This window comes from Battus philenor, unplaced genomic scaffold, assembly GCF_028537555.1.
Source record: "Battus philenor isolate CCGP_79_NKW_IND1 unplaced genomic scaffold, ilBatPhil1.0.hap1 SCAF_29, whole genome shotgun sequence".
Lineage (NCBI taxonomy): Eukaryota > Metazoa > Arthropoda > Insecta > Lepidoptera > Papilionidae > Battus > Battus philenor.
The window spans coordinates 3,118,334-3,130,359 of record NW_027181692.1 but is presented as its reverse complement, the minus strand read 5'-3'; the positions used below and the strand labels follow the sequence as shown (position 1 = coordinate 3,130,359).

At 34.5% G+C, this 12,026-nt stretch overlaps 1 protein-coding gene across 1 annotated transcript; it reads right to left on the bottom strand.

Moving 5' to 3' along the window:
• Positions 1-891: 891 nt before the first annotated feature.
• Positions 892-3,361, bottom strand: LOC137926247 (piggyBac transposable element-derived protein 2-like). The gene is made up of 2 exons (XM_068769832.1): positions 3,196-3,361; positions 892-2,855 (listed from the first exon to the last, which is right to left on the bottom strand). Exons 1-2 carry the CDS (start codon positions 3,229-3,231, stop codon positions 897-899), a joined length of 1,995 nt encoding a protein of 664 aa, XP_068625933.1. The 5' UTR covers positions 3,232-3,361; the 3' UTR covers positions 892-896.
• Positions 3,362-12,026: the final 8,665 nt, after the last annotated feature.

The following is a 12,026-nucleotide window of genomic DNA, read 5'->3' as shown; positions in this document are numbered from 1 at the left end:
ATATTTTACAGCTAACAGATACAAAATTTTATTTTGAGCAGTTTTAATTTAAATTCAATTAATAAATGTATAAATTAACATGTGTTTTTACTTTAAGTTTTTAACACTAAACTTCACTACAGTTAGATATTTACAGGAAATCAATATCAGGTAAGTAGGGGGTCTACCCAACACGGAAAAACATGGCGAGGGGTCTACGATACAAAAAAGTTTGGGGAACTCTTCACTAGATGGATCAACAACGTTGTTATGGTACGTTAAAGGAAGTCGCTAGATGTGTGCAGCGCGACCCGTCTTGTCTTCTTGGCTACCTAAGAAGAGGACCAATATTTAGCCACTTCCGCCAGCCCGCTGATAAATGCGTATGCGGCAAACAATGCGAATCACACAACCGCCACCACCAAATCACTCAACACGTGTTTCACCGCTCCACGGGGCATCTTCAGGAGTTATGTTACACCGATTAGTGCCAAACACAGAGTGGCACACTCTGGCTGGCGGGCGGTGCATTTCATTGCACGACTACCACTGCATGTGCGGAAGTGGCTAAATATTGGTCCTTTTCTTACTTAGGATGGACTTCCGCGAAGTAACGCCTGATTCCATTAACCCTTTACTTGACAAGAACTAAAAATATGAAAAAAAAGGAAATTATTGATAAATTTTGTTTAATTTATGAATGGACAACTTGAGAAAAATAAAAATAAAAATCTAGGTATCCTAGGTTTCGAGAAAACTTAAGTACATCACAAAGTACACTGCCAATTTTACAGAAATATTATAAATAAATTGTTTGTACATTTTGGTGTACACTACCAAGGACATAATGAATTACATTATTCAGGTTATTATAAATTTATTTCAAAAAAAGGAGGAAATATTTAAATTATTCTTTATTATTTTAGGTGAAAATTACGAAAGCAATTACGTTTTATTTTTCCCACAACAAAACACAAATGTACGTTACATTTTATACAGTAGACAGATGTTCTTCCACTCTTACAATATTTGCAACGCATTGTTTCATTACCTGCTTCTGGAAGATGACCTGTGTTATCAAATCTGACGCTATCAGTTGGTCGGACTGAGACTGGTTTATGGATTTTCAGATTCTCGCCTATATCGTCTGTAACGTTTTGGTTTGTTCCTATTCTATTAGACAACCCATCAAACAATTCAAATCTGAAATCTTTCAATGAAGTCTTCTTCCCATCTCTTCTATGTAGGAGCCAAGCGTTATTTATACACATATCAACAAGTTGTGAAAATATTCCCAAGTACCAACGGTGACTTTTGAAGGGAGTTCTATATAACGATATCAACATATCTGCTAAATCGACCCCTCCCATATGTTTGTTGTAATGTTTGACCACTTGAGGACATTCTACATCTACTTTCTTTTTCTCATCCTTATCGTATCGTTTGATTGTTTCTAAGGGGTACGAGTCTATGTAGGTGCTAATAAGTGTAACCACTTTATTGTCGTTCCACTTTACGACTGCCAACTTATTCTTATTGCAAACCACCTGGGCGCTAGAACCGCGTTTCTTCTTTTTTAATTGTTTGTCAGTTGGCAATAACTCTTGACAGCCTCTGAGACGATTAGTCCTTATTGTTCCTAGACTAAGGATCCCGTATTCTTCCCGCAGAATATATGTTAGTTCAGGCGACATAAAAAAGTTATCAGCATACACAATGGCCGGCTTTTTCTTTATAGTTTGACACAATGCAAGCACTACCATACCTCCTAAACCAATTGTAGCTTCTTTCTCTGAAAAAGTCAGTCCACGAAAGGTATCGTCGCCACCATACAGAATAAAATCGTAGATGATACCCGAAACACCCGCACGGACAAAATTCTTAAACCCCCATTTCTTAGGTTTCATTTTTACGTACTGCTTTCGTTTACCTGCTTTACGACCTTTATAAGGTATCATCATCTCGTCAATGGAATATTTTCCTTCTTCTTCAATTTTCAGAAAATTTTTGCGTATTTTCTCCATTAGGGGGCGAATCTTGAAATAACGGTCTGAATCTTCCAAAGTATTATCAACAAAATGAATATATCGACGTATTTGTTGATACTTTTTGAGAGGCATAAGATCAGCAATGAGAGGGTATCTTGTTTTTCTTGCCCAATAGTCAGTATAAGCTGGCATCTGTACTATACCCATCATGATTTGAATGGCCAGGAAGCTTTTAATCTCATCTTCTGTCAGCTGAATAGATCGACCTAGTTGTTCAACTGCATATAAATTTGTATTATAAACAATGTCAGTAATTAAGTCAGGAGAAAAAAAGAAATAAAAATAATCCAGTACTGTCTCTATTTGTGTTTGATGGAGATTGTATAAGTTTTCTTCAAGAGATACATTGTGACGAAGTACTGCTTTTGACCATTGATAATTTAGGGCGAATTTCTGAACCTTTACTTTTTTGGTCACTACAGTCTTTGTTGTCTTTTTACGCTTGGACCTGGTAAGTAGTAACTGCTGTCCGCTGGTGCTAGGCTGGGGAGATGATAGTTCAACAGAAGGAGATGGCAAAGATTGGATGGAGTTCAATGTGGGTATAACATTGTAGTTACTTGTATTCGGCGATGGAAAAACTTCATCAAATGTTGGTGTGAGTGGTAAAGTAATGGGTATATCATGCTGTTCGTTGTTGGAGTCAGTTGAAGTATCAAGCAAATTAAGGGCTTCTAGTGATGATGCTATTGAAGGTGGATCAGAGGTATCTGGTGAAGGCGGTATATAAGCATTTGCTTCCTCATCAGATGTGGAACTATCGTCAGAGCATGCGTTTTGAGCGGGTACCAAAGCCAAGATCTTATGGGCGCGAGTTAGTTGTAAGTTCTGCAGGCGGAAAAAGAAAGAAAAAAGTTCAAAGCAGACAGTTTTTATGAGAAGGTAAAAAAATAAATAAACAAAAACTGCCGATTCGTTGAAAAACAAAAACTGTGTAAACTTAGCAATGTACAGCGTGGTTACCATAGTTCATTTTTAGTATTTTAGTGCGTTATTGGCAACGTGCAGTGCAGTGTACATACATTTGTTTCAACCAAAATCGGCCATAAAAATTGAGACAGTAACGCATAAAACCACTTTTTGAGTAATACATAGTTTTTAGATCAAATAACACACCATTTTTTATTAGTTTTTGAGCTAAAAAGTAATTTATAACGCAAAAACTTACCCGGGTCCCGCCAACACTTTGTTGTTTCGAAGCCATTTTGAATTTGACATGTGTTGTTCAGTGTTGCAACAACGAAAATATTTTTCTACTAATTCTAAATTATTTAGTAATATTTTTAATAAAAACAAAACAAAAAAATATTATTATTTAACCAGTAAATTTTTTTTGAAATGTATGTACAGTCTAATGTACCTTACCAAGTTAAGGGTTAAATATTCTTGGCTACCTTTGAGGGAGATTTCAGATGCACATTTACCTGAACTGTCGGTAACCGTTGTTGTGGTGGGTGCGGAACTGCTGCTGGGAACGTTGTTTATGCCTGGAAAGTTCTTTTGCAACCAGCTCACGGTGTCCGCGTCGATGTCGTTCGCGCATGCAACCAATCCCACCAGTGATACCAGAGTCACTACAAATAACTTCCTTTGCCTGTTTGGACATAAATTTTATTATAATGCTGGTAACATTGACGTACAAATTAAAAGGATTACAAACAAGACAAACAAGCCAGGGATAAGTATACGAAAATATTGTAAAATTGGCGGTGAAAACAAAGTATTCAGTTTTGTAGTAGTATATGTATATATATGTAATAAAACGTAATTTATATAAATGTTACAATTGTGCTTTACAAAGTGTATTCAAAATGATATGTGGCGTGCATATCGCGCGCCACTCAAACACCAACCTCTTACCCACGTGACCGTCAATCGCATGGCGGCGGCGGCAGTGAAACAGATACATGACAGATGGCGCCACAGTAGACGTAACGAAAATCTGCATCGCGCTGTTGAGAGTCTCCGCGCTCATTATAAGGGCTAGCGGAGGTGCGGTCAACGCAGGAAGAAGCAACTGAAGATCAAGAAGCAACCGACGAACAAGAAGCGATCGACGAACAAGATACAACCGACGAACTACCGAAGCACAAGAAGCTACCGTACTACGACCACTCCTACAGATAAATATCTCTTTAAATATTTGTTTTATTCAGACTGTACTATTTCTTTAGAAGTTGTTGCCATTAGCTCGGATGCTTTTACTTCACCTGAACTGAGTTCACCGTGCGGTGAAGGTTACGTGAATTTTTTCAAGAATATATTACTGGACAATCATACTCTAGTTGCATGATGACATACGTACGAAGGTAGCAGATCTATCCGTGTTGATGTGTAGTGTAGTGTTGAGTATGCAGCTTGTGGTGGTAGCGTGAACTACTCTGCAATCTGGGGTGAGATCAGGATCCTCCCACGGATTGCCCATTCTGTTCGCAATTTAGGGGACAAGAGGCCGTCCCCAAAAACGAATCTTGCGGTGTGGTGTTACAGTTGCAGGGGTTGTTGATGTTGTGGGAGTGGTGCAGTGTTGAGTATCTGCAGCGGGTGTGGTGTGATGCGTGTTCTGTGGGAGCTTTGTGATGGGCGTGAGGAGTACGTCTTTGGGATGCCCGTTGATCTCGAAGAAGGGTTTCTTTCAGAGAATCGTTTTACATGCTCATAACTATAGTTTTCACAATTCGTGACGTTTACTGAGATAAAAAGAGCTCTGTCTTTAAATATATAGATAAATACATACAAAATGGCGTCCTATAGATTAGACTACTTGGATGTAAAAATTGTTTTTCAGTCAATCATACAAAAAAGTAATAAACTTTATGCATCTAATGTATCTAAACTATATATATATATATATATATACTCGTATATATATATAGATATATATGTATATATATATATAAAAATAAGTATGTATATATATATGTTTACATATATACAGTGTACCATCCATTAATTAACAGCAGCTATATATTCACTGTTATAATGCTTTTAAACCTATAATCAAACATTCTGTAATATAATATATTAGTCATTACCTAGTATGTGACTAAGTAATAAATGTATATATACGTAACATATTATGATTATTATATTACAATCATCTAAAATCGTCATCTTATAAGTATATTTACAATTGTTCCTAACGCGCCATCTACTGACAAGATTTAAATACCAATTCAAACTAACCTAAGTATATTAAATACCATTTTAAGCATATGTTATGCACGGTGTTAACATTATTAGGTGTTTATGGATTTTCCTCTTCCTTACCACTTTACCTCCCACAACCGCAAAAACAAAACAACCATTTTGGATAATATTTACCTTAATTAATGTATTTACGACCTTAACATAATACGTAATAGCACATTTTGCTTTGCGCCGATGAAAGTTTTATGAACAAGTTTTCGATTTTGTTTATAAAACATAATTACATATATCACAAGTCTTCATTTATATATATCATAACAACGATTTATCTGAACATATAAATTTAATATATATGTTTTAACTTGTATTTATTTTACGTAATAAAATACTAAAAAAAAAATAAAGTACGAAATGAGACTATTTGACAAACTCACCTCATTTTTTTTGACAGATATCACAGATAAAACAAAAGTTTTGCGCGCCAAACGCACGACGTATCGCTCCGAAGCCAACGCCCGGACTGCACGCGCTACAAGGAAAACCGGCGCCTTTTGACTTCTTTATATTCAATAATAATATCTGTGTATTTACGTTGGGAAATAACACAGTGTTATCTTTTATTATTTTCCCATCTCTGAGCTAAGAAGTTAATGTATGTAAATATTCCTGAATTATTTAGCTCGAGGATAGTGCGAAATCATTCCCGAAAACTAAATAACAGGGAGTCCAAATGAAATCCTTGGGGAACACCAATCAGTATCCACTGGTTTTGATGCAGTGTCCCATTGATGCTTTCAACCATTAATAGTTTTGAACAATACCGTCATCATCTTCATCATCATAATTTCAGTCATACGACGTCCGTTATATGATAGCAGATTCCAATAGCACCAGGTGGAAGCGGCCTGAATCCATGGTCTTCGGAAAAACTTAACAAGTTTTTCCACCTTGCGGGTGGACGACCTCCCAAAGCCTTGAGGCCCGTCCTTTCCGATTCCGAGGTCTAAATGGGAAGAGGATCGAAGAAGGCAGCATCTCCTCCCGGACGATGAGAAATGTTGCCATATATTCTTGGAGTAATCCAAAAAGGAGTACAATATACAAAACAAAAGAAAGAAAAAAGAATCAAAAAGGGTCGAGCAAGATCCCAAGCTAGTCATGAATAAAGCATTATAGATTTAATAAATAAAATAGCTTTAATTGTATAAAACTAAATTAGAAATAAAAATTACAAGAAATATTAAAATGTGAATAAAATCGAAAAATTGAGTCAAAACTGTGATAATGTAGTAATCTGTGATGGTGAAGATGAAGTAAGGAAGGTGATGCACAGGAGTACTTTACACTTTATATGCTATAGCTTCCGCACGACGCTCGGCAGTGTCTTTATCACGAATATTACCACTGTCGATGTTTTAGCCCATAGACACGCACTGCATGTGCCCAAGCACACGTGGACTTTCCCCAAGGATATGTACGGGGGATATATCATAATCGCCTTGCTTTGGAGGCAAATGGCGATTGCATTGTTATATTATAATAAAAAGAGTACGCTGCTGTCCATTCTCTGTAAATTTGTTGGTGAGCAGTAGCAATCCAGGGTACATAATGCACAACTCGCGATCTAGGATCGCAAGTTCCACACTTACCATACTCCATATAATACACACAGATGATGATTGATTATAGAAAAACTTGTAATAATATTTATTAATATATTAAAATCCACGAACATTATGTTCATTAATAATTCTACTTCCGAATCAAGAAGAATTATATTCATAATAGAAATAGAAAATTGTTTAGTGAAGATGTATCTCCGCATAGCATGGAATGTGTATGCTGCTAATATTTCACCACTGTAAACGCAAATTTCAACATATGTTATAAGTAACTTAGATACATATATTAATCCAGGATCTCTTTGGATAGCTACACATATTAACGAAGAAGGTTTCGGATTGTACTTTGATTTATGGTAGATACTTCCACACGGTTTCCAAAGCAGATCATTGAGAGGAACTCTGGAATATGAAATTATAACACAGTTGGTAAACGAACTATGGATGGCTACCTTCAGGAATATGGAGAACCGTTGACTAACAAAGATAGAAGTTGAAATAGCAGTGGACCACGTATAGAAAACTATGCGTAGGATATCTTTCTAAAAACCTGACCTATTAAGGTAGTAGAAAAGTATTGGAATCAGGATAAAGGTAAAGATAACATTCATTTATTCAAATTTGGAACTTTTAACAGAACTCTTATTGATCGTAATCTTATTATTATTTTTAATCTATTTTATTTTTTTACTCTACTCTGCTTCGCAATATGTTACAGTGAAGAAGAAGCAGGTAGAAACTTCACAACAGCAAGAAAGGCCTATATCTAGCAATAGATGTCCTACTTGCATGACATTTTAGAGAGGCTCATCAGGAGTTTTAGATCGTAAAAGTAGCCTGCAAAAGAGTTATTAATACTATGGAGCCTAAAGAAGTATATAGAAATTTGCGTATATTTTTGTGTATTTATTCATTAGGACCATTTATTGGGTTATACTCCCATATCCCAAATGTGCTGTTCTTATAATAATATTCGAGCGTTAGAATTTTGAGGATTTTTAAGCATATAGCCTTGAAGGAGGTTACGCGCCGGAGAGAATATTTTCAAATTTAAAGCTCTTTTGAGCAGAAAATACGATTTCTCGACTGCTTTTAGGTGAACTTAGTTTCTTTTCTTTATGCATATCTAATAGAAAAATCGATTGAGTTTTTACCGCTCCGGTATTGAAAATTTGTATACTAGATGGCAAAAGGTTGTTGATAACGAAGACGAATATATTGTTGATTAGAAATAAAAACTTGTTAAAAATGTTGTCGTGTGAATTTAACTTAAGAAAGCGACATTACTTTCCAGTCGCCCAGTCTTTACCTATTTTAATAGATATATCTGTAGTTCAGATGTTTGATCTGTTGAGATAAATATTTATATATTGAGATAATTCTCATATAAAGGTCATTTTTATTTAAGTAAATTTCGGAAAAACCAATGAGTTATGACCAAACTAGTGAACTTTGTCCTATGACCTCGCTATCGACAACGACCGATATAATGTTTTAAAATAAAAAAGTTTTTATTTCTTATTAATAATAATGCAGTTAAAATTTATCACAATTATAATAGTTTTAATTTCACAATATTTCTTTGACAAATTAAAATTGGTATAAATAGTTACCGATTCAAAATAAAATAAAAATTTTTAACTACGGATTTCATCTCTTGTTGGCATCAAGTACAGTTTACAACCTGTCAGGATGAAATGCGTCAGACCAGAGAAGAACAAGCGAAAGAAACTCACGGCTACCATTTTTTAAAATAATTTAAAATTATCTAATAAACAATGGAATAGCTTGGAGACGAACACATCATTCAAAGATGTTTTACCTTCTATGAATTCTTTCATATCATAGTAATGTATAACAGCTTTCTGGACATTTGGTATCCTACTGTAAAAGCGATGATATGTTTATTTATTAACACTTTTTTGTACACCATAGATAATACATAGAGGTAAGAAAAGAACCAATACTTAGCCACTTCCGCATATGCAGTGGTAGTCGTGCAACAATTGCACCGCCTGCCAGCCCGCTGATAAATGCTCAACACGTGTTTCACCCCTCCACTGGGCATCTTCAGGAGTTATGTTACACCGATCAGTGCTAAACACGGAGTCTGTGTCGAGTGTTTTAACGGTGGTAGTTGTGTAATTAACATTGCCGCATGCGCATTTATCAGCGGGCTGGCTGGCGGTGTACTTTGTTGCACGATTACCACTGCATGTGCGGAAGTGGCTAAATATTGGTCCTTTTTTTACTTAGGATGGACTTCCGCCAAATAACGCCTGATTCCATGAAATAAATAAATAGAGGAAAAAAAATCATATGGTACTAGAGGCGGTCTTATTGATCGTCTTGATGTATAAAGTGTTTTACAAAAATAAAACAAAACTTACTTGGTGACAAAATAAGGGGTTTCTACTGTGTCTCGTTCTTTACAATTATACTTTTTTTTGTAATTTTAACTAATAAAAAATATAGTTCAGTGATTGCTAAAGTGGTCTATATCGACCCCTAGGGGTCTATGACAACCTGCAAGGGGACTACGTCAACGAAAAAAAATTTGGGGGTCCATGAATTGAAAATGGGGGTCCACAGACTGGACATCATTAGCCGAGGAGATTTAAGATTAACCCTTACAAAATTGACGCCAAATGTTGATAATTTATTATTAAAGCATCAGGTTCATCCTTTTCACTAAAAATATTGACTTATTGCTTATGTTATTTTATTTATAGTTTATTTAATGTTACATATATTTTACATAACAGATACAAAATTTTATTTTGAGTAGTTTTAATTTAAATTCAATTAATAAATGTATAAATTAACATGTGTTTTTACTTTAAGTTTTAACACTAAACTTCACTACAGTTAGAAATTTACAGGAAATCGATATCAGGTAAGTAGGGGGTCTACCCAACACGGAAAAACATGGCAAGGGGTCTACGACACAAAAAAGTTTGGGAATCTCTGCTATAGTTTATGTGCATTAAAGACTTACTTGAAAAACTAATCACATATACAAGGTGTTTGAAATTCGTTTATGAGCTAAGGCATGAATTTAAAACTCCTTTGTTAGCATAAATATTTAGTCTTTACACCTATTTCCGATCACTATGTATTAAGTGATCAGTCTGAAACTATATTGAAATGCAACAGGACAATAAATTCTAGTAGTACCGAATCTAAAGGGATATATAGTAAACAATGATTAATTTTAATATGTAGTAATAAGAATTTTAAAAACGCTTTTTATTATTTTTCGGATAAAATGCAACATTTCTTAATTGATAGTAAATAAGGTAAACATTTAGAGTTTTAAAGTTTTTATACCTATAATTTAACATCCTGTGTATGTTTCTAATTAGTGTTTTAAATATCCAATTATATTGATTTTATAAATATCATTATTATGGAGAGATATAATTATTTCTTGAGATTTGGTTCATATTAAACTTATTATTTATCAAATCGTTGAAGAAAGTATCCCGTGTAGAAATGTCGATGAAGTCTAAAAAATGGTATTTATAACAGATATACATTATACAGTATTCTCCACAAACAGCTGTTAAATCATTCTGGAGTCGAAGTTTATTATAATTCCACGAAACAGAATTTATCTCAATGAACTTCCGATGGAAGCCTTTTGGAGGTAATCCACATGAGTCAAAGTACTCTCCGAAAACTTCTTCGTCAATATGCATAGCTATCCAATGGGAACCCAAATTAATATCTGTATCCAGGTTACTTATAACATATGCTGGAGTTTGCATATGCATTGGTAAAAGATTGGCAGCATACACATTCCATGATGCGAGGATGTATCTTCGCTAAACAATTTTCTATTTCTATTGTATTCATTTCGTGTTGATCGTTCCGTAGTAGCGCTAGCAATAAATAAAATGTACATGGATTTATGTTTATAATTAAAAATTATTACAATTTTTGGTTTTTATATCTTGTAGATTAGTAAAAAATATAAAGAACAGTTTGTTTACTTACTACACTTACAGTTTGTTTGTTCATCAATCAATTTATTTTTAATAATTAATTTAATCATTTTTAAATATTTTAAATTTATTGACAATCTTTGGGCGGATCTATGGGAATCATTGAAAAAGATATTGAAAAATCACTCGGGGCCATTAACGAGTTCTCAGTCTCTGAGATCGAATCAAGAATGAACGGTTCTACTAGACGAGTCGCTGGAGGCTTAAGATTCGGCAACAAAGACCACGGACCGGTAAGCGCAGCGTGAGAAGATCACCCACAAGATGACCTTAAGGTCCAGTCAGCTTCTAATAATGGAAATCTTTAAAAATTAGCAGTACAGTTCGCTCCGAACGCATTATTTTACACTCTGAACTAAGACACGAGTCGCTTTGCAATAGGAAGCTATACATACTGACAGGACGAAACCATGTATATGTGTGTAAGTATGCGTGCACTGTAACTGAACATAAATACATTTAAAAAACTTTTAAGTTAAACGGTTTTTTGATACCGATATTGTGGTGATTGTGGAAAAATATGTACTTAGCCCGCCATATTGGAACGGCGTCCATCTTGAATTTTGACATAATCATCGTGTTTTACTAGTGTAGCCCTTTCATTTGATACTCATATTGAGGGGGTTAAGGAAAAATATGTAATCCGCCATTTAGTATCGGCGGCCATCTTAGATTTATAATGTTATTGATTTTATTATATTGTATTGTCATCTAAATTAAATGTGTGTACCAAATTACAGATCAATCTGACAACGGGAAGGTGCTTAAATTTCAATTTCTAATTTTGACCCAAATAAACAAAATCCGTACGGGTCGAACTAAATAAAACCGTTTAATAATAATTATACGATTGTGTTCAACCCAAAATACCGTCACGCACACATTTTTTATTGCTATTTTTTCTTATTGATTACTTTTGCTTCTGTTGTTACTGTTTTCATTTTACGTTTAAATCTAAAAATGTCTACACTATATAAAGTGTGGGTTATGGGTGTCAAAGTATTAAAGGTATTAGTGAATCCAATATTAATGGTTTCAGAAATAATGAATATAATGATATTATGATAAGAACAGGCGTTTCCGAAATTCGGATTACAACGTGTGGTGAAACGGTCTATACGGCTCGCATTAAAACCTTTTTGTTTAATTTAAATTGAAAAGAATATGAAAGGAATACGTCAAACGACAAAGCAAAATATTGGAAAAAAAAAAGTTGTAAA

What these genes read in the sequence shown, in the direction of transcription:
- LOC137926247 (XM_068769832.1), bottom strand. Translation starts at nt 3,231, where the DNA reads ATGGCTTCGAAACAACAAAGTGTTGGCGGGACCCGG. An exon ending in AAAGTGTTGGCGGGACCCGG is followed by an intron (nt 2,856 to 3,195) that starts GTAAGTTTTTGC and finishes TTCCGCCTGCAG; the next exon opens with AACTTACAACTAACTCGCGC.